Here is a 22536-nt window from a genome sequence, read left to right on the forward strand (position 1 = left end):
CAGTGGCGTGACTCTGTAAGCTCAACTAGAGTCGACCCAGATCTAAATGGGTACCTGGAGAAATCTGGGAAAAATAAACAGGAAGGGTGTGCGAAAGCACAGGATGGTTGGCCCCCAACCCCCCAGTGTACTTCCTGACTGAAGGGCCAAGAAACGGAGATCAGCACTGCCGGTAGGGACTGTGAAGTCTAACGCCGTATTCTTTACATTACCTTTATATTACATCAACCATGAACAATAGTTGCCTATTAATTCCCAACGAAAAATTTGTCTGGGTTGCCTAATATATTTCATATGATTTATTCTATTAGTTTAAGAGCTAATATATCATAATTCAGTACTGACGAAAAATCAATACTTTTACCAATCTACCTTATGACCTAAAAAACCTGTATTGCCTGTGCCAGATTCAACTCCTGAAATTTCTTCTGGCCTAACTTCTTCAACTTCTTCATCAGTTTAACTGATCTAATCAACACTTGATTAGTGCTAAGTTAGACACACTCATAATAAGTAAACTCAAAATGGGAGCTAAATTGATCTTACTTCAGAGTATATCCTTCAGCCTTGGCTTGTAGTTCTTGGCATCCTAGTTGTTCAGCAAAACAGAGGATACCAACACAATTAGTGGCGTCAATATGCTTCTCTAAGAAGTGGCAGCAAGCAGCACGAACAGACATAACCTTGAAAGGAAATAAGCTTTATTTGGTAAAGAATTTCGTACTTTTGAGCTAGGTTCTGAATTCTGATTTAATAAGCAGATTTATTATCACCAAATGAAAAATGATTTCATGTAGGCGAATAATTGATTTACTTCAGATTCAAACCTCAGTTAAAACATCTGTTTCCCTGGCCGGCAAAATCGTCGAATCCTGCTTCAATAGGTAGATTTCACGTCGCTAGATTTTTTTTTTCATGTGGAAAAATATTCTCTTTGAATTTGACTTGAACCTGAGTTGAAAAATCGGTTTCTATGGTCGGCAAAATTTTAGCCGAGGGTAAAGGGGAACGGTGGCCCCCCTCAAATTCAAGATTTCTAAATATAGAATTAAGATAAAGCTAGGCCTAGATTTACTTCATCGTTTTCGTAATTTTTTCCTGGTTTCAGTTTTAAAAATTATTTATGGTACTATTATCCAACCTTATAATTTATGTGGGTGTGGTCTTTGGGTAAGCAATTTGTATGCTAATTATAGAAGAATCCAGACGATTCAGAATAAAGCAGTTCGTCTTTTGGGGGAATGTGCTAATTTTAACGATACATTTATTTGTTATTCCCATTTTAAAATTTTGAATGTTGGTCAGTTACGGGATCTCCTGTTATTAACACTGGTATATCAATGTTTAAATGGTGTTTCACCACCTTGTTTTGTGGATATTTTTTCTATTAATTCTGATTATCATTCTTATCATACTAGGAATACGGATAAGCATTCCAGTGTAACCCTCTGGAATAACCTCGCTGACAGCAATACGGGGCTTGAATCAGTTTCTAAATTTAAATTAAAGGTCAAAAAGTTCCTACTTGGTCGAAGTACAGGGTGAGAGCAGATCCCTTGTGAGGGTTTAATCTTTTTCTCTCTCTTTCTTCTTTTTCTTTTCTTTTTTCTTCTTCTTATTTTTTTACTTTATTTATTTATATGTTATTGATTAAGTGAATTAATTAATTAATTGAATCACCACACATAGGTTATTTGACCTTCTAGTATTGGCTATGTTTGTTTCATTTGATTTCTTGTTTTGTGGCAGTGTCGAACTATACAATTTGTCAGATTATAGAGTACTGCCTAAGACCGTTTACAGTTAGGATTACATTACAGAAGAGTACCTTGCTATACGACAAACTATAGATCCATTGATTAGATTGTATACTGCATATTATGGTCTGAAGCACAAATCATACTTCACTGTGTATGTTGAATTTAGCAAATTAAACAACGTAATAAGAGACCTTATGTTTTATTATAGAATTAGCATCTTTAATGCTACAAAACTTACAAAAAATAATACTTCACATTAGAAAATAATTGTGCACACACGAATGTAAATTTGTTCTAAATTGATCAAGAACTATGAAATAAAATCATAATATTAATCAATCAATTTATGAAACATGAAAATATTCATCATTTTTGGTTTAACATTGTTGAAACGCGAGGCAGTTGTTCACTTGCGGAGTAGTTACAATTACATCGTCATCTTCCTGATTTATTATAGTAGAACTATAATATTTTGATCGCACATTTCATAAATAAACAGTTTCCTCTAAATACATTCCACGGCATCAGATTTCAAATCGTCCAGACTTACCTGTAATTCAGCAGCAAATTGCTCTACTAAGATAAGCTAGGATAACATTTATCCCTGTTTCTACCAACCTGGGCACCCAAGTCCCCTTTTAAAAATACCAGATTTCTACCCAGAATCCAGTCTATTTATTCCTGAAGCTGTAAGTAAAATTCATCTGAGTCTTTACTTTTAGTTTTAACTTATTTTTAGCCAATTTAACTAATTTTAACTAATAGTTTTAACTAATTTCAGCATCCTTAGTTTTAATTAAAATTTTAACCGTAGACTGAAGAGACACTCCCGTAAAATCAACGAAAATTTAACATGTGAGAATCCCGATAAGTCCCAAAACATAAAATGATAAAATGATAAAACATAAAATGATAAATGATAAAACATAAAATGATAAAATGATAAAAGTCATAAAACGAGCAACTAGCATTCTATTATTAATACTTCCCAAACTGACATAAAACTTAGCAGCTCCCTCATTCATCATCGGCCCTACTCCCAGCCTATGGACCCCAATCTATAAATTCTGTTTCACCTAATATCATGTTTCCTTTCCCTGGAATACTATTTTCTGAAACTCCTAACAAGTCCAGTTCAGAACGTCTAACCCCCAGCCAAATGCTTGGATAATCCTGAGTTTAGGCTACAGATATAATACATAAAAAGAGTAAAGATACAATATAAAACAAATCATATTGGGAAAGAGTTAAAATCATACCTGGAGCAAGTTGGAAGCAGTCAACAAACTTTGGACATTCGTCAATGTTATCATAATTTCACTCGTATAAGCAAACTGAAGCAGCAAACTCAAGGATGAACCGTCTATCCCATTCAAACGAACAACATCTTGTTTTGATTCAGCCATGTCACCATTAAACATTGCCTAAAATATATGCGCACGTAATAGCAAAGGTGTACACAAGTTTAGCTAAAGGAGTTGCCAAAGGTTTGTCAAAAAAGCTTCATTAGGCCCCAATTTTTCATGGAAAATCTTCGAACCAACCTTAGAGTAAGGCTTCTCCCATGTCCCTTTGTCCAGATATTTGATGAGGTCACATAATAGAATTTGACAAGGAGAAAAGTGGTAGGGAAGGAAGGAGACGGTAAGCAGGAAGAAGAGAGGTCAACTTTGCATTTAACATTAGGAAACGGGATTCTTCACAAATTAAGTCTAAATAGCCTAAAGTTAAGGCCACGATTTAAGTCTGAAAATCAGACTTCTGGGAAAAGGATTTTTTCAAAATTCCTTCTATATTTGTTTAATCCCTCCAATCAATAAGCGACTTACACAAGGAAACTGTGGGAAAAAAATACTATATCATAAAAGAAATATTATAGTATTATATTATATTTAAATAGCTGTAATTTTTTGCTTCATTTTCCAATATGCAACATTTGCATTAAAACCAATTCAGCCGTGTCACAGTTACAGTCGAGTGTTCAAGCATAATTTCAGCCAATAAATGCACAGCTAAAGAGGCATTTTATTGAACTTCACGATTATTTGTTCTACATATTCTCTGTTTTGCGAAAGTGTTCTAAAAACTGTAAATAGCGATGAAGACCAAACTGCCTTTCCATCACAAACACCAAAAACAAGAAGAACAATAGGGAATTTCTCAAGACAATGGGAAACAAATTAGAATGAATATTTCGCCCCTATTTCCAAAGGCCATCTTCAGCAATACAAAAATATATAAGAAGAAAAAAATTAAACCAGGATAAAATCAATAAGACTAAAGTGAAAATTTTTCAAAACAATCCCAGTATCCTTACCTCAGCGAAGTTTAACCAGGACTGAATAATAAATTGTGCTGAAACGAGGCAATTCATTGAAAAGAAAGAGAATGATTTAAAAAAAGTTTTTAATACCAACCTTGCTTTTTTGGCTGCTGATCTCATAGGTCTATTTGTGACAGGTTCTGTGTTAATATCTATTTTTTTTTTTTTTTTTATAATATTTCGTAATGTCATTTTTAATTAAATTTGTGTAAAGAGCATTTAGTGAATATTCTCCCAAGTCCCTATTTAAGGAAATATTATTATTGATCTTAAGTCTGATTTCAATTGTTTTCGAGCCACTTGCTTTATGCCTTGGTCGTTGCTAATTAGGGCGAATTCTTCAAAAAGTACTTTGTGGCTAGGATTTTCAAAAACATGGCTGCTTAAAGCAGAATCAAAAGAAACAGAAGCAATATTAGAATTTGGAGCTTTGGTGATATCATCTTTATGCTGTTTTAGGTGTTCCTCGAAATTCTGGTGAGTTCTCCCTACCGAATTTGCCACAGTCGCATGGTATTTGATAGACACCTCTTTGGCGAGTAACTGGAGTTTTATCTTTACCAAAAAATTAGGAGATTTATGATTTTCAAATTATTGGTAAATACAACATACAGCTTATTTTGTGTGCATACTTTTTTAAGATTCCTAGTGATTTTTGGGATATATGGGAGCAGCGACCTTTACTAGATTGACAAGGGAAGTCAAGGAACGACCAAAAGAAAGCTAATAGTTTACACGGTCATAAATATAAAACACAAATATTGTCATGAAAAAGTTGATCCCTTGCTAAACACTTAACCTCCAAAATGGCACGGTTCAGTCAAAGTGATGACTGAAAATGGTCCTAAACTAGTGTGAAGATATCTGACTATAATGGCCGTATACCATTCTCGGATCTATTTGGTCAGGGCTTTGCAACCAGAACCCTTCCTCAACCGTGGGAAAAAGGCCAAATCCGTGTCATTCCAAAAGTGAACCCAGTCATGTCGTGTGACAATTTACAACCAGTCTCTGTAACGTCAGGCCTAACTAAAGTGCCAGAATGTTTTATCTTGCGACAGCTACTAGACTAATTAAGTGAAGCTTCTGACAAATACCACTATGAAGGACTCTCTAAATGTGTGAATCTATATACCTCGTCAAAATACTCGATCAGATCCGAAAATGGCTTGAAAACATAGGCTGTTTTGTCAACTTAGCAGCCATCGACTTGTGCAAAGCTTTTGATATTCTATCCCATCAAACCTTATCTTCATCGATTTCATAGCAGCGTTCGATTCAGTTTAGCAAGACGTTCTCTAGCGTATCCTGGAAGAGGGTGGAATGCATTCGCATTTTGTAGAGCTTTTGGAAGCATACTATGAGGGCACGCAGATGAGGGTACGGGGCTTATGGTGAAGAGTCTGAAAATTTCACTGTAGACTCAGGTTAGGTAACAAGGCGATGTCCTATTCAATTTTGTAATTGACTAGATTATTGAGAGTACACACGAAGGAGTAACGGTTGGTAAAGGTGTTCAGGTCATGCGCCTGAAGCGTTGAAGCATACGCCTCACTACAAAAATTAGAGTCTAAGAGGCGATCGTCAGAAACACTCTTCAATATGGGTGCGAAACGTGAGTTGTCAAAGCTCAAATAATAGTAAGCTTGATGTCTTTGATGACGACAGTCTTCCTTGTGTTCTACGTGTCCAGCGCCATGAACAAGTACCCAATAAAGAGATCCATGAGCGCTGTAAACAATAGTACCCAGTCTCAGAAATTGTAGAGAGACGACTCGTTTGGCTGGGCCATTGTCTACGCCGTGAAGACTACAAATGTACCTCAAAGTCTGCTACTAAAGCACAGCCTCTTGATAACTAGAAACGTCAATCTGGAGGTCAGAAGAAAGATTGATGTTCAGTGATAAAAAATTATGAAGAGCCGCTTGGAAGCCTCCGCCTCCTCGATAGTGACTGGTTGTACCATGTCGAAGCCGTTGCACACATCCATGCCTCATGGAAGACTTATACTGGAGAAATTGTGGATGTTGGGCGACGCAGAGCAGCGTCTAGTTCCTGTCAAAAGTAAAGTAAGCAAGTATCCCATCTAGTAGCTTACCTGAAACGAATGGATTCAAAACGCCAAACTCTTTCAAAAATATGGTGCTTCGGGTGCAACACCTATAACCTACTTCGGGCACACCTATGCTATGTAAGTCTTATCCTCAAACACGCCTGTCCTGTCTGGGCCCGTCAGTATTAAGAGATGCCTTTTCGATGCATAAACTGGAGTCTGCCCAGAAACAGGCAACCAGGGTCATCTCGAGTAATAAAGACATTTCCTACCACCATGCTCTCGCAACCCTCCAACTCCAAAGTCGAGAACTCTGCTTGCGCAACGTTATCCTGAGGTTTTCTGGTATCCTGAGGTATCCTGGTATCCTTTTGAGGTATCCTGAGGTTTTTATCCTGAGGTTAAATGTTACCGTCTAAGTCTGTTCAGGTGAAATTCGACCCCTAGAAGCCCAGACAACAGAATCTTACGAGACAGAAGCTAAAGTTTGTGCCTGTACGTGCTCGAACAAATCGTTACCAGAACTCTTTCGTGCCCTTTTTTACAGTGTTGTATAACAGTGTGTAATCACATGTTTTGTAGTACACATAAATCTACCCCTTGAGCGACAATTGTTGGTGCAAATAAGCCTTTCTCTCTTTCCCACATATTCTTTGATGATAATTTGCCTAAGTCTGTGGGTTTTAACGAAGTTACAATTTAGCAATCACAATTTACAGGTCAACTCAGTCGACTAATTAACTACTTAGTCAAGGACTTGAAAGCCGTAAAGCATTTAGCATTCGTAATAAAATCATGATTATAGCTGCTGCAACCTAGTAAAGAGTGAACCACGGCCCATATTAACCAAAATGAAGAAACATGTATTTAAAGGAACCGCTCAGTTTCCTATGTAAAGCAATTTCAAAAATAGTCACTTTCGCGCTGTTTCATTGAACAGTAATTTGTAATTACAACAAGAGATTTTTGAAAATTAGAAAAAAGCGTCTGAAGCTCCTCTAAATCGAAAACAAATTGAAACAAAAACTGAAATTTAAAATGCACACCAGTTGAAGTCAAATTGAACACAACTTAAACCATTATTATGAACACTTATTGAATCGCACATGGTTAAGTGCTGTTTTCTGCCATTATGTGTTGCAAACCATCAATTTGGGCCCAAATAAGGCCAGAATGCAGGAAATGCTGGTTCTGAGTAAGTCAATTCATTTATCATAGTCTAAAACTCTGAGGCTTATAGTACCCCGGCTCGAAAACCTAGGAGAATCCTATTTTAACATAATGACTGTTGTGTCCTCATTTCCCTTTTTTAATGCATGAAGGTCAGTTAGAATAGCATTATTTGACGTCTATTATAAGTTCTTTCAATTTAAGGGTTGGAATAACGTAGCGTTTTCTTTCTCCGTATTTGAAGTGTGCACATGCAAACGATAGGCTGCGTTTTTCATAAAATAGTTAGTTTTTGGCAAATATTTCAAATTCGTAAAACTTATGCTTGATGGCCAAACCATCAAGCAGCATATAAAGTGAAATTTAATGGGCATAGACCTTTTGTTGATATTTCCAGGAATATTAATGTTACTACTTCCAACAGCTCAAAATATTTTCAAGTATCCTGAGGTGACCTCGACCGCACATACTTGGCCCCATTCTATTCAACATGTCCTCTTTACCCTCCCATACAGCTTCAATCCCTTAAAATCCTTTCTTATTACCTCTTTTCACCCCACTTTAGGACATCTTACTTTTCTTTTGGGCAATAAGCACGATTTTATACAGCCAATGATCATTCATCCATACATCGTGACCTGATCATGTCTAGTTTTATTCAGCCAAACAAAGAAACTAAAATAAGTTAGCACAAAAAATAACACTAAAAACAGCTTTAACAGGAAAGAATTCTATTTCATAATCTGGGGTAATGTTTTGAATAAATACAGAGCTTTTAATCTTAAAAAATGTTAATTATATCCTGCCTTCGGGCCAATTCTTCATTTTCAAAAATGAGAAATTAATATTACAGAATGAAAACGAAATCAAAGAAAATAAAAGAAAATGAATTAAACAACAATAAAGAAGACTTACACGAAAATAAGAGCTAAATGAAGATAAAACACATTTATGAGCTGGGAAAGTTTGTTCTTCCACTGACAAAACCACATCACAAAGCTTCCCTTCTTGTCTTAGACTGTTTAGCCCTTCCAAAACCTAAAAAAGATAAAATTCACCATACGGGAAATAGCCCTCTAAATAATTACGGCTATGGCGTAGGTCAAAAGGTTCACCAGGTCTAGACACGTCCTTCTCACCAAACACACAAAAATTGGGAGTAAAGGATTTTGCATTCAAGGAATAAAACTTAGTTATAATAATGGTAACGTAAGTAGGCCTACAAGCAAGCAAACCAAAACCTTGAAGAAGGGACGTCTATTTTTTTCGGGGGGGGGGGGGAATGACACTAAAGAGTGCGTTTAACATTTTCTCAAAATAATCTAGGGAGAGATTCTGAAGCAAAATTTGCGGGGGGGGGGGGTTCCCTTCCCCAAACATTTCAACCACGATTAGTAGATTTTTTTAACAGAACAAAAGTTGTTGGTTCTAAATTTATTAGCAAAACCAAAAAATAACCCTTACAGTCGGGTTCTTTGTCCAAGTGCCACCAAGAGAGTACTTTTCTTGTATCAACCCTTAAAAGGTCTATTAACGCTTAAAACCTTAATTATTTTGTCTTTTGAGCAAAAACTGAACTAGAGCATATTACTTTTACTAAAAATCTCCCAGCTATAAATAAATTCGTGCCAATAGGCCTGATAATGCTAGATCCTTTTCGTTGTGTAAAGAAGTAGACTTTTCCAATAGCAGAACAGAAAATCCCTCCCCTTCACAGAGTCCTCAATTCATTGGCCAAGAGAAACTTGAAGTGGTCCATAGATACAAGTATCACAAGGCAACAGAAACGCAAAATTCGCAAATTTTCGCAAAATTCACAATCTCAAACTTTCTTTTATTATAGCCCTAGAGAGCTGGATTGAACCCCATTTCTTGTACAGCTTACTGTTTGAATTATGGTAAGTCAGACAGATACCCAAAAAATCAGCAAAAAATTTATCTGGAAAACGTCTAGCAAATCCTCCCCCATCTTTTAGAGCGCCCTTGCACCAGAACGATGCATACTTTACATGATTAATTTTTTAATATTTCCTGCCTTAGAAAAGAAGTGGCATTAATAATTGACCCACCCCCTGGTCACAAATTGTTTTAATTACATGATTATAAAGAGATAAGAAGTGGTTGCTGCTCACATATTGTTTTAATTACATGATTATAAAGAGATAAGAAGTGATCTTTTAAAGATACACATTATTAAGGCATACATAACAGACAAGGGCATACACAAAAAAGCTGGACAACAAATGACTATTTTATAAAAGACAGCGTTTCTGAGCCCTCAGAGCAAATGTGAGACAGAGAGAGAAAGGTTTATTTAAAACAACAATCTTAGATCAAATGGCTAATTTGATGTTGAAACATAAAACTTGTTATTATGCACTATTGTATAATAACATAAAAAGGGGACGAAAGAGTTCTGGTAGCAGTCTGTCCGAGCACGCACAGGCACAAGTTTTACATTCTGTCTCGTACGGCTGACTGTCTGGGCTTCTGGGGTAAAATGTCACAGTGAGCAGGGTTAGACAGCAGCATTTTGCCAAACCTCAGGATAAGGTCACCCAAATGGAGTTCCAAACTTTGGAGTTCAAGGGTTGCCCTTGAACTCCCGTCTTTCAGAACACCCATGCTCCAAAACGATACCTTCTTAACATGACTAATTATTAATTTTTCATGCCTTAGAAAAAGAGTAGCATTAATAATTGACGCCCCCCCCTCCACGCATATCGTTTCGATTCCATGGTTATAAAGACATGAGAAGTGATCTTTTAAAGGTACACATTACAAAGGCATACATAACAGACCAGGGCATACACAAAAAAGCTGGACAACAAATGACTATTTAATAAAAGACAGCGTTTCTAGGCACTCAAAGTGAATGTACTGAGAGCATCGTTTCTTGGTTAGAAGTTATTGACCCCTTTCCAAAGGGGTTTGACATCCAATGGGAACAGGTTAAGTAAGTCAAAAAAAATTAAACACTTTTGTTCAAAAGAATTTGAGGAGAATGTGAGGTGACTGACATTATTTTTTTTTTACCTATTTTGGAAGTTTGCTATATAAAAAGTTGATAACAGCTACTAACATATTGCGACTAACAACTCGCTGCTGTATTAACAACTATTGCTACTAACAACTATTGCTATATAACAACTATTGCTACTAACGTATTGCTACTAACAACTAGCTGCTGTATAACAACTATTGCTACTAACAACTATTGCTACTAACAACTCGCTGCTGTATTAACAACTATTGCTACTAACAACTATTGCTATATAACAACTATTGCTACTAACAACTCGCTGCTGTATAACAACTATTGCTACTAACAACTCCCTGCAACACAAAGCTGTCAAAAAGGCCTTGAAGATACCAAAAGACTAAATTGTCACCCTGGGTTTGTTATCAAGGGGTAACAAAACACGAGTGACATGCTTTAAGGCTTCTGGAGAGGGAGTCTTCTGCACCAATAACAGAGAGTATTCTCCCCTCTGAGCTTTGTAGCATATTAAGTTTTCTTCTTAAGTGTATTAAGTTTCTCTCTCTAGTTTGTAGTGTATTAAGTTTCAATCTAATGTACCTGTTTCTATCTTTAAATTTTGTTTGACCAACCTTTCTTTAAACTCCTTTATTAAAGCATTGTTTAAATATTTGGTCTGCACAAACTTGGTTATTGTGTGCTGTACAATTTAATAGTAATAGTTTTAGATTAAATTGTTTAATATAAATAAATCAATGAATGAATAAAAAAAAGTTACAACCTCTCCAGCATTTTCTGAATGACAGAATTTAAACTCTTCTGGATAAGATTCACTTTCAGTGTCTGGATTACTGCTATTGTCACTGTCAAACCCAGATGCCTGATTCCTTTGCTCTATTCCAGAGACATTAGGGGCAGAATGAGATCCATGATTTTGTAGGTTCATATTGCGTCCATTGTTTGAGTAGTGTCTGCTAATAGGAACACCTGCCGCTGTATTTCTATATATGCTGCGGAAAGTTGATCTCATCACTTGGGACTCTAAATGAAACAGAAAACAATTAGGTATAAATAGTCTACATGGTCAGATAAATAGAATAGGAAACTTAAAAGTTGGATACTCTACAAACTAAAATAGGAAGATAATAAAAAGTACTATCACAATTTATAGTCTTGCATCTGGACAATTTATTAGATAAGAATATTCAAAGAAAATTAGATACTTAATAAGATTGATACACATTGGAGTGGGATTAATGCTGTAAATTCTCTGTAAGTAATAATTAACTATCATCTTTATTTTTCAGACTCATACAGAGTCAAAATCCAGTCTCCACAAAGCAAGCCTAGGTTACCTTGGGAAATCTTTGCTGGTAAATAAGCTATTTGACTTTAGGAAGTATGCCTACTGAGGACAGAGTTCTCCTTTCCTTGCCCTCTCTCCCACTTTAAAATGACTGAAAAGACAATATAAATAGTCTACATGGTCAGATAAATAGAATAGGAAACCTAAAAGTTGAATACTCTATAAATTAAAATGGGAAGATATTAAAAAGTAATTGCACAATTTATGGTCTTGCATCTGGACAATTTATTAGATAAGAATATTCAAAGAAAATTAGTTACTTAATAAGATTGATACACATTGCAGTGGGATTAATGCTGTAATTTCTCTGTAAGTAATAATTAACTATCATCTTTATTTTTCAGACACATACAGAGTCAAAATCCAGTCTTCACAAAGCAAGCCTAGGTTACCATGGGAAATCTTTGCTGGTAAATGAGCTAGTTGACTTTAGAAAGGTATGCCTACTGAGGACGCTATTCTCCTTTTCTTGCCCTCTCCTTCATTTCAAAATGACTGAAAAGACAAGCATGCACCAGTGTGGACCCAATAAAGCTGCCAACACTAAAAAGTGTTGATGATTTTCTTTTTTTTTAAATAATGTGAATTTTCACTATGATAAGTTTTGCATACTTTTGTCAGATACTCATAAGTATACTCAGAAGAACAACCAGAAAACACTTCTTCATTTATTTGATTTTAGAATCATGCTTTTATGCTGTAAAAATAAACTTCCTCATTTTGCCAGGTCATCTATAGGATGAATTAGTATATAAGCTACATGAAATATGTACCTTATCAAAATTGATTAAAATATGCTATTTACTAGTTAAATTCCCCTTTGAACTTCCTCACTTTGCCAGGTTAAAAATAAGTGATGTTTTCCCAAGAGGTTGAATGCAATATGACAAACAAAATGTATTTGCCATGCAGCACTTTATGCAATACAACCTTATTTTATATCTATACTGGAGATATATTTTCATGTGCACTGGACTTAGCCTAAGTTGGCTAAGTCCAATCTTGCCCATCTTTTTCAAAAATCAATTGATACTTTAACACTTTTTGACATTGGAAAAAAAGCCTATATAGCTCCAATGTTAAAAAATACTAAAAAAAAACTACAGACAAATGGTGTCGTTTCAATTGTTATCAAAATAATTGAATGAATACTAAACAAGGGTGTTATTAAACGTTTAGACAAAAATGGTGTCTTACACCACTTGTATGGTGGTTTACATGACTCTTGAGTTGTGGCCAGAAACTTCTTTTATAATATAAATGGACACTAAGAATCTATATATATGTTTTAGGTAGATTTTTCTAGGTTGAAGGAAGGACCTTGAGAAAAGGCATATGATAGGAGAAAAAAGAGGATATTATTCAACTAGATCTATCTCAAAAGAAAAATTTGGCTTGAATCCTACAATTATTCAGAAATTGAATTTGGGACTATAAATAAAGCTACCTATTTGGGTTGGCTGCTGCATTCCTAGTACCTAGCAACTGCCTTTAATTTAAACACATTCAAGTGATACCCCATTTCACTTAACTGTGAAACCCCTTGACCAGGATCCATAAACCTTATATATCTTCTTATGGTAGTTAGAATGGGTTTGCCTGTTTTCTTATGGTATTTACAAGAGATAATTCAAGTTTATATTCTTACTTATAAGTAAAAAATTTTAAAAAGCAGAAATATTCAAAAATCTACCGTTTTGAAAGCTATATTGTTAAGGCTATAATTGTAGATGACATGCTTTTTGCTATCTTGTAAAGCAGCCTGGTTGAGTTAGGATGAAATTTTTTTTTGTGGTACTATTATGAACTTGGGCCAACTGTGTAGAGCTGAAGCTTTCAGACATAAGATAATTTAACAGCCATTGGCACCTAAAAGCATGGCTTTGAATTTAAATATAGAAAGTTAGCCTTGATAGTTTACTTTTGCTTTATTTGCATGTTCGCTTCAGAAGTTGTCAACCACTAAAACTTCACCAAAGTTTCGTCAGCCTAACTTAACTACTGTCCAAGATAGAAAATAGCCCCTCATCAAGAATTTTAATGACTGTTTAAAGTGAATTTCATTTTCAGAATATGTAGTAACCATTTTCAACTGGCAAATAATAAGGAACAATGTGTCACTTAAAGGGTTTAAAATGGAATCTACAAAGAAAGCAAATAGGATGTTTGAAAGAGCATGAAAAGACGAGTTCACATTCTACCTATTCAAGTAATGACAAAAACATGAATTTTGCCATGTTTGTTACAATCTTGGCAAATAGTTGAGTTTGATGAGTGGGTAACACAATAAGAAAGTAACTCTTCTGAGGGAAACACTATTATAAGAAAAAGAGTAATACCATTCAATTCACAAGTTGATATTCTTGATAAAGACAAAATTGATTATGATGACAAATCATACTCCTCTCCCCCCCTTAATGATAAAAGATATAATTCTAAAACTAAAAGATAAAATTATTAAGGAAAATTTTTGTCTTGCTTTCCATTCCAATATCTGATTTTACATTATTTTTCAATAGTAAAATATTATTGAAATTCACTCATACCATTGTGTAAAAGAAATGAAAAGTGACACAATATGTGAAAAGTATGCTACCTATATTTCAAAACATTTCCAAGCTCATGTTTTCTTTCCAGATAAGCTGAAAAAAGAAGATTCAACCAACAAATAGTGAATATATTAGATACTACAACAAATTTCAAATCAAAGTATACAGTGCACAAGGATATGAATGAATTTCAGCAAAATGATATTACTCAAAACCATTTTGGACTAAAATGAGAAAAAAGTCTAATAAATAGAAACATACTACATGTTGTAAAGTAGGAATTTAATTAGTAGAGTTTCCTTTTTGTTTTTTATGCATTAAAGGGTGTGGGACTACTAGGGGGGGAAGGAATACTTTTTGCAGTTACAAATATTATATTTGGAAAGAGCATTAATTGAATGATTTGACAGTGCTCTTATTTTATTATCATAATGTGATCTTCAAAAGAGCCACCCTAATGCAGAATCACCAGCGAATGAAACTTTCTAGAATGGATCCAGACTAAATTATTCTCTGGGGATGACTTTTGAAGCAGCAATATCCACCCCTCAACACTTTAAAGGGCATTGACCTTCAATAAATGACTAAGGCTACTTATAGGACACAAATCAGATGCAAAAAAATACCATTCAATTCTTAATTCAGTCCTATTTCATATCATAATCACTCTTGTTGTATTTGATTTCTAGCCCCCCCCCTTTAATCATGTCAGATGAGCCTGGTATTTTTTTCCTTTTCTCAATTAAATTGTTAGCTGAAACACAAACATACTAGTCAATACATCTTTCAAAGTTGTTTTAAAATATACTATTTTTAACTTATACTATAATTTTAATTTATACTAATTTTTAACCCTTACAAATGAGTGAAAGGACCCACCCCCTAGTCCCAAGCTGTTTTGTTAGTAACCTAACATAACCTAACCTTATTATAAATAATTTTAGCACTGAGAAAATGTAGCATTATTTATTTGAAAATGACCAAGAAAAGATGGCACTGAGAAAATGTAGTATTATCAAACAGTTTGTGGTAACAAACTGTAGTAAGGAGCAACCTGGCTCAATAGTAACCAAAACTCTAAAAAATGGAATTTTGATACCAATAGCTACATCAAAAGAATTGCATTTTAATGCTGATTTTAAATATGTAAGTTTTATCAAGTTTAGTCTTACCCATCAAAAGTTACGAGCCTGAGAAGATTTGCCTTATTTTAGAAAATAGGGGGAAACATCCCCTAAAAGTCATACGATCTTAACGAAAATCACACCATCAGATTCAGTGTATCAGAGAACCCTATTGTAGAAGTTTCAAGCTCCTATCTACGAAAATGTTGAATTTTGTATTTTTTGCCAAAAGGCAGATCATGGATGCGTATTTATTTGTTTGTTTGTTGTTTTTTTTTCAGGAGTGATGGTATCGACCCAGTGGTCCTAGAATCTTGCAAGAGGGCTCATTCTAACAGAAATGAAAAGTTCTAGTGTCCTTTTTAAGTGACCAAAAAAATTGGAGGGCACCTAGGCCCACTCCCACACTAATTATTTTCCCAAAGTCAATGGATCAAAATTCTGAGATAGCCATTTTATTCAGCGTAATCAAAAAACCTTATAACTATGTCTTTGGGGACGACTTACTCCCCCACAGTCCCCTTGGGAGGGGCTACAAGTTACAAACTTTGACCAGTGCTTGCATATAGTAATGGTTATTGGGAAGTGTACAGACGTTTTCAGGGGGATTTTTTGGTTGGGGGAGGGGCTGACAAGAGGGGGATATGTTGGGGAACTTTCCATTGAGGAATTTGTCATGGGAGAAGAAAATTTCCATGAAGGGAGCACAGGATTTTCTAGCATTATTTAAAGAAAACAATGAAAAAATAAATATGTAAAGTTTTTTCAACTGGAAGTAAGGAGCAGCATTAAAGCTTAAAACGAACAGAAATTATTACACATATGAGGGGCTCACCTCCTCCTAATACCCTGCTCTTTACGCTAAATTATTTTTAGTGATTTCAACTATTTATTCTATGGCTTTTGTGATTCAGGGGTCATTCTTAATGAATTGGGACAGAATTTAATCTTTAGTGTAAAGAGCGAGGTACTGACGAGGGGGTGAACCCCTCATATATGTAATAAAAAACATGAGATTACAAAAGTGTGTTATGTAAGCTAATTTATAAGTTACGTTCATCTTTTACTAATAAAAACATTTGTAAAAATTAAAAGTTGTAGTTGCCTTTTTAAGTAACCAAAAAATCGCAGGGCAACTAGGCTTCCTCCACTGTTCCCTTTTTTCTAAAAATCATTCGATCAAAACTATGAGAAAGCCATTTAGCCAAAAAAAAAAAAAACTTGCAAATTTCATGTTAATTATTCCTCTGCAGAGAGCCAAAATCAAAACATGCATTGATTCAAAAACGTTCAGAAATCAAATAAAAAAACAAGTTTTTTTTAGCTGAAAGTAAGGAATGACATTAAAACTTAAAACAAACAGAAATTACTTCATATATGAATGGGGCTGCTTCCTCATCAACGCCCCGCTCTTTACACTATAGTTTTTTACTGTTTTAAAAAGCAGGGTTGAGAGAAAGTGTCAAACTTTAGTGTAAAGAGCGGACGTTGATGAGAAAGCAGCCCCTTTCATATACGAAGTAATTTCTGTTCGTTTTAAGTTTTAATGTTGCTCCTTACTTTCAACTAAAAAAACTTGTTTTTGATTTAATTTTGTTGAAAATGAGCAATAACCCATACTTTAATTGAAAATTTGTCATTTTCAAGAGCTCAAAAAGATCTTAAATTTGAACTTGCAATAGAAGCAATAATTATATTTGTAAAGAACATAAAAAAGGCATCAAGTGGTATGTTCACTTTATTGGTAAGTCAGTTATATGAACTGTCATAATTTACCAATTTTCCTCTCTGAAAATAGTGCTAGAAGTCATCTTCTGTCAGTTCCTTCAGGGCCAATGCTACTTTCTCTTTTACAGCTTCCAGAGACTCTAATCTTGTCTCTTTGATGCATACTTCATTTTACAGAATAGATACAAGTCATAAGGTGCATAATCTGATGAATAAGGTGGTTGTTCTAAGACTGGGATGCTGTACTTAGCAAAAAATCTCTTTACTAATAGCAAAAAATGTGCTGGTGAATTGTCTTGGTGGAGATCCCATGACCTGTCCTTCTATATTTTGTAGCCTATTTGGTAAATGTTTAGTTTTGTCACAAGCTGTCTAAAGTGTGTATTACTGCATATAGTAAGATTCTGATGATTGCATATTGTTTCTTTGCCATTATTAGAGAAGTGAAGTGAAAAATCCCCCTCCAACAAGACTAAATATGCATAAAGTGGGCTTGCTTACAGGTAACATTACCTATAGAGCAAAGCATATTAGTCCATGAGCCCTGCAGGCAGTGGGGCAAGATCTGTATTCTATATTTATTCAACAAAAAAAAAAGAAAAAAAAAAAATCAAACATAGAATACAGACCTTGCCCTGGTGCCTGCAGGGCTCACAGACAAATACGCTTCATTCTATAGGTAATGTTACCTGTAAGCAAGCCAACTTTATGCATTTTTAGCTTGCTCCATGGAGGAGGGTCAACCAGAAATGGATGTGCTTCTAGAATTAGTATTTCTAAGTGCTAAAGACAAAACTAAATTAAAACACAAGACAAAACTAAACATTTACTGCCTATTTGATTTTTTCCTTGCTCTTTCACATAGTTATGGAATTACTTAGGTCCTAAATATTGATTAGTTTTTTGACCTTCAGAAACCCATTGAAGGGCACATAATCCCATGAATATGACAAAACAAACATTATTGCTTTAAATTTTGACTTGCACATTTGAACTCTTTCAGTTCTTGGCTAAGTTAGCCTATTTTAGAACATGTATTCATGCTTTGATGCTGGATCATAAGTAAAAAACCCCATTTGATGATATGTCATTATTATTTCCCAAAAACTTCGATCATTTTTAATTGTACATACACTGTCAGATATAAAATTTTGGCAAGCTGCTTGTTGTTAAACATGGTAAAATTATGACCGTTCACATAACTTACTTACTTAAGTTACTTAAAGTTGTTCAGCACCATTTGGCAGTTGCCCTGCCAGTTCAATGCCCTCTGTTTGCTTGATGGGTTTGTATTCAGTTGATCTTCAAGTTATGTTGACAATTCAGCAAATGCATTGAATTTGTTGTTGTGTTTCTCCCAGGACTTGTCAACTCTGTTTTTGAAGCTATTGATGTTTGGTGCTTAGATGGCATGTTCAGACAGGTTGTTCTGTGTGTCAACTGCTTGCACTGAGAAAAAGTTTGCACAAGTATGTTTTCTGGCTTCTGGCTCATACACCTTTTGTGAGTGGCCTCTGGTTTGGTTTATGGCTGTTTTCCTGAAGAACTTTTCAAAGGACAGGTTTTCTATTTTGGCTTTCATCTTGAACATCTGGATGGTGTCTCCTTGCTTATGTCTGTACAACAGACTTGGCAGCTCAAGAGTTTTTAGACAGTCTTTGTATGGCTTCCCTTTTACGCCTGGCATCATTCTGGTTTCTCTATGTTGAACCTTTTCCATGGCTGTGCAGTCCCTAATGTAGGATGGCCCCTAGGCTATGTTTCTGTACTCAATGATTGGCCAGACTAGATTTTTTTACAGCTGGGTGAGTGTCTTCCTACTGAAGTACTTGAAGGATTGGTGGGTCAAGGACAGTACCCTATTAGCTTTGTTGGCTGCTGTGTTGGTTTGGAGGTGAAATTTGAGCTTGTTGTCAATGATGATGCCAAGGTCTTTTCCCTTATCTTCAACTGGCATAGTATGTGTTTTGCCCAGCTTGTCTTATATCATTAGATGAGGGGGGGGGCAGCTGTCTTTTGGTCTTCCAATCCATATAACTTTGCACCTCATGATGTTGAGTTTGAGGCCAAGATTTGAAAGGTTTGAAGTGAAAAATGTTGATGTCTCTTTGCAGGGCATCTACATCATCTTGGCTGTTTTATGTATGGTAGATCTTCGTGTTCTCTGCATGGATTTTGTGGGGGATACTTAGCCCTGTGATGACAGAGTTTATGTGGAGTAGGAACAGTGTGGGCCCAAGGGTGCTGCCCTAGATGACACTGCTTTCTATGTGACTTTGCTTGGAGAAAATTCCATTGATTCTTGTTTGCTGGGATCAGCTTTTGAGGAAATCCTCTATCCAGGTGGTAATGGAGAATTCCAGGTTGAAGATTTTGAGCTGGTTTAGTAATTCAAAATGGGGGACTGAGTTAAGGGCCTTTTCCACATCAAAGAATACTGCAAGAACAGACTTTCCACTCTCAAAGACTTCTGTCCAGTCATTCAAGGCTTCAAGAAGTGTAGTTGTGGTGCAGTTTCTTGATAGAAAGCCAAACTGGTTTGGGTTGACCAGCTTATTTTCTAGTACTTGTTCAATGATGCCATCTCTAAGGATTCTTTCCATGAGTTTACAGACCATGCTTGTCAAGCTGATAGGTCTGTAATTCTTGGGTTTGGTTTTTGACCATTTTTTGAAGATTGGGGTTACTGTAGCTGTCTTCTAATCAGTGGGTAGTTTCCCCTGCTCTAGTGAGAACTGAAATATGTGTGAGAGGGCTCTTTAAGTTCTTCTTTTCCTTTGGTCAGCCACTTGGCATGGATTCCATCTGGTCCAGGAGGTTGGGCTTCAGTTTGTTCAGAACATGTGCTAAGGTGATTTGGATCTCATTCACCTTGGGGCTATTTCTGGCAGCTGTCTCAGTTTGTGTGGCTGTCTGGGAGGTGTAGACAAAGCTGAAGAAGTCATTTAGGAGTTGTACTTTTTCTTTGTCCTCTGATACATTGCCATCATCCTTGTTAACCAGGTAATGCACCCCTTGGCAAGACGTGATTTTGGAGTTTATATGCTTCCAAAATTTTTTGGGGCTGTTTTGGCTTCAGATACTATCTTCCTTTCAGTTGCTCTTATTATCTTTCTTGAAGAACTTTGAACTGAATTTTTTGCCTCTTTGTATTCTTCATGGTCTGAGTTTAAACCAGTCTTCCTCCATTTCCAGAACTTTGTAGATATCCTGTTGATTAGCTGTTTCATCTTTGAGTCTAGTCTGGGAAGGGTCTTTGGAACAAGTCTTTTCTTTGATTTTGTTGCAGAATTGATAGACTGTCTAATGACATCCTTCAAGATGCCCATTTTTTCATCAACACTTTCTGCAACTTTGACTATTTCCCAGTCAACAGCCTGCATTTCTTCTCTATACTTCTGGAAGTCAACACAGGTGTATTCCTGTTTGCAACATTGGAAGCATTTGGTTGAGCTTGGTACACTATTTGTTGTCATAAGACAGCAGTGATCACTTTTCCCAAGGGGAGGGAACTGACTTACCAATAAAGTGAGCATACCAATTGATGCTTTTTTGTGTTCTTTACAAATATAATAATTGCTTCTACTGGAAATCAAAATTTAAGCACTTTTTGAGCTCTTAAAAATGATGAATTTTCAGTGAAAGTATTAATTATCACTCATTTTCCACAAGATAATGCTAGGTTTTCAGTAGAATTATAGTTAATTGACTTCTTGCTATCTTGGAAAGGGTTTAGGTTAGGAAAATGAAACTTTCAGGGATGAATCTACAGACTAAAGTATGTCCCAGGAAGGTATTTTGAAGCAACTACCTCCACTCCTTCTCCCTCTTGAGGGCCCTGACCTTTGATGACCTTTAAAAATATGTGTGTTATAAAAGTGAAACCTTGCAAAATAGATCTTCTGCTTAATTGAAGTATAACAAAATTGTTTTTAGCTTCATAACTTTGCTCAATTCCATTTTATAAGGTTTTAAAGATATGCAAATACATTTCCTAAATTTTGAAGAAAAAACATTGATATGGCTCAAAATTCTCCTCAAATAACAGGAATTGCATTTTCAGAACTAAAGGCAGAGAAAAGGCAACTAGTAACTGAAAATTAAGGTGAAATTTTGTTTTGTCATAATTTCAATAGGTATAAACCTGTCATGTAGGCAAATTTCAGGGCCCTCTAGAGGGATAAGGAATGGAGGTGGGTACTTTAAAATACCTTCCCAGGACACACTTTAGCCTGTGGACCCATTGCTAAAAGTTTCATTTTTCCTAACCTAAATCCTTTCCAAGATAGAAAGAAGTCAATTAACTAGAATTTTACTATGTTTTCTCATCACCATCTTTTCTTGGTTGTTTTCACAAAAATAATGCTACATTTTCTTAGTACTAAAATTATTTTGCCCATTATAAGGTTAGTTTAGGTTAGGTTAAAAAGTGCTTAAATTTGAATTTATGGTAGAAGCAATTATTATACTTGTAAAGAATATAAAAAGGGCATCAAATGTTATATTCACCTATTGGTAATTGAGTTATGGGCATCTGAGCTGTCATAAATTTACCCTAGATTCATTCTAGGTTTTCTGAAAGGTTTTATTTATAGGCTACCCTAATAAAATAGCCTACTTTTCAAGATAGCAAGAAGCCCCCTAAACTGGAGTTCTACTGCTCAAAATATTGAATGTTTTTACCTTACAATAATATGGTATAGGCTAGACCATTTTGAAAGACTATTAAAAGATGCATCCAGTGGTGTCTTTACTTTTTACCAAGCTAAATAGTAGGAAAATCATATACAATTTAACCCTTCAAGAAACCATTACAAGCAGCAAATCTTGAATTACTTGTTCTTATATCCTATCCTATTCAAGCTAGCCCATAAAAAGATTGTTTACCTTAGACCTATGATCACCCTGTAGACTTGGCAAAAACTAAACCTAGCCTTAGAATTTGCGCTGCTCTTTAGCTCAACAATATAGCCTAATCTTACAAACAAGCTCATTCAAGCTCTTTATCTTCTGGACAAAAATTTTTAATTCATAGATTGTCCTTTTTTATCTTCTTCTTCATTTGTCTGACTAATATTGCGATATCAATATTTTGATTCGTATGAGCCAAGTGCTAAAAATGTACTTTCTGGGGAAAAATGTACCAGACATCAAACTTACTGTGTGTCGTGCTTCGTGTAACACTTGCACCTCCCTTCGAGCGGTAATCTATCAGGGTGATAAATATGCTCCACCAGTCTTACGGTATTTTCCTAAAAGTTTTAATAGGATAGTTCACTTTTTTAACAGTGGTGAGTTCACTTTTTACCAAGCTAAACAATGGGGAAAATTATAAATTTACTAAAAGCACACCATATAGAATTTCACCCTTCAAGAAATCATTTCAAGCAGCAAATTGTGAACTACTAATTTTTATATTCTTTTAAAGCTAGCCCATAAAATGATAGTTTACCTTAGACCTATGATCACCCCTTAGACTTGGC

At 35.3% G+C, this 22536-nt stretch overlaps 1 protein-coding gene across 2 annotated transcripts in view; it reads right to left on the reverse strand.

Moving 5' to 3' along the window:
* LOC136033292 (kelch-like protein diablo) overlaps positions 1-22164 on the reverse strand; it is a 112008-nt gene extending 89844 nt beyond the window's left edge. The window contains exons 1-5 of one of the 2 annotated variants that reach the window (XM_065714056.1): positions 22036-22164; positions 11068-11327; positions 8222-8344; positions 3020-3184; positions 547-683 (exon numbers count right to left, since the gene is read on the reverse strand). In XM_065714056.1, coding sequence (XP_065570128.1) covers positions 547-683; positions 3020-3184; positions 8222-8344; positions 11068-11316 — 674 coding nt within the window. In that variant the 5' untranslated portion in view covers positions 11317-11327; positions 22036-22164. Of the gene's footprint in view, positions 1-546; positions 684-3019; positions 3185-8221; positions 8345-11067; positions 11328-21940 lie in introns of both variants that reach the window. The other variant, XM_065714057.1, reaches the window with a different exon arrangement.
* Positions 22165-22536: the final 372 nt, after the last annotated feature.

The sequence above is a fragment of the Artemia franciscana genome, chromosome 11 (assembly GCF_032884065.1).
Source record: "Artemia franciscana chromosome 11, ASM3288406v1, whole genome shotgun sequence".
Taxonomy (NCBI): Eukaryota; Metazoa; Arthropoda; class Branchiopoda; order Anostraca; family Artemiidae; genus Artemia; species Artemia franciscana.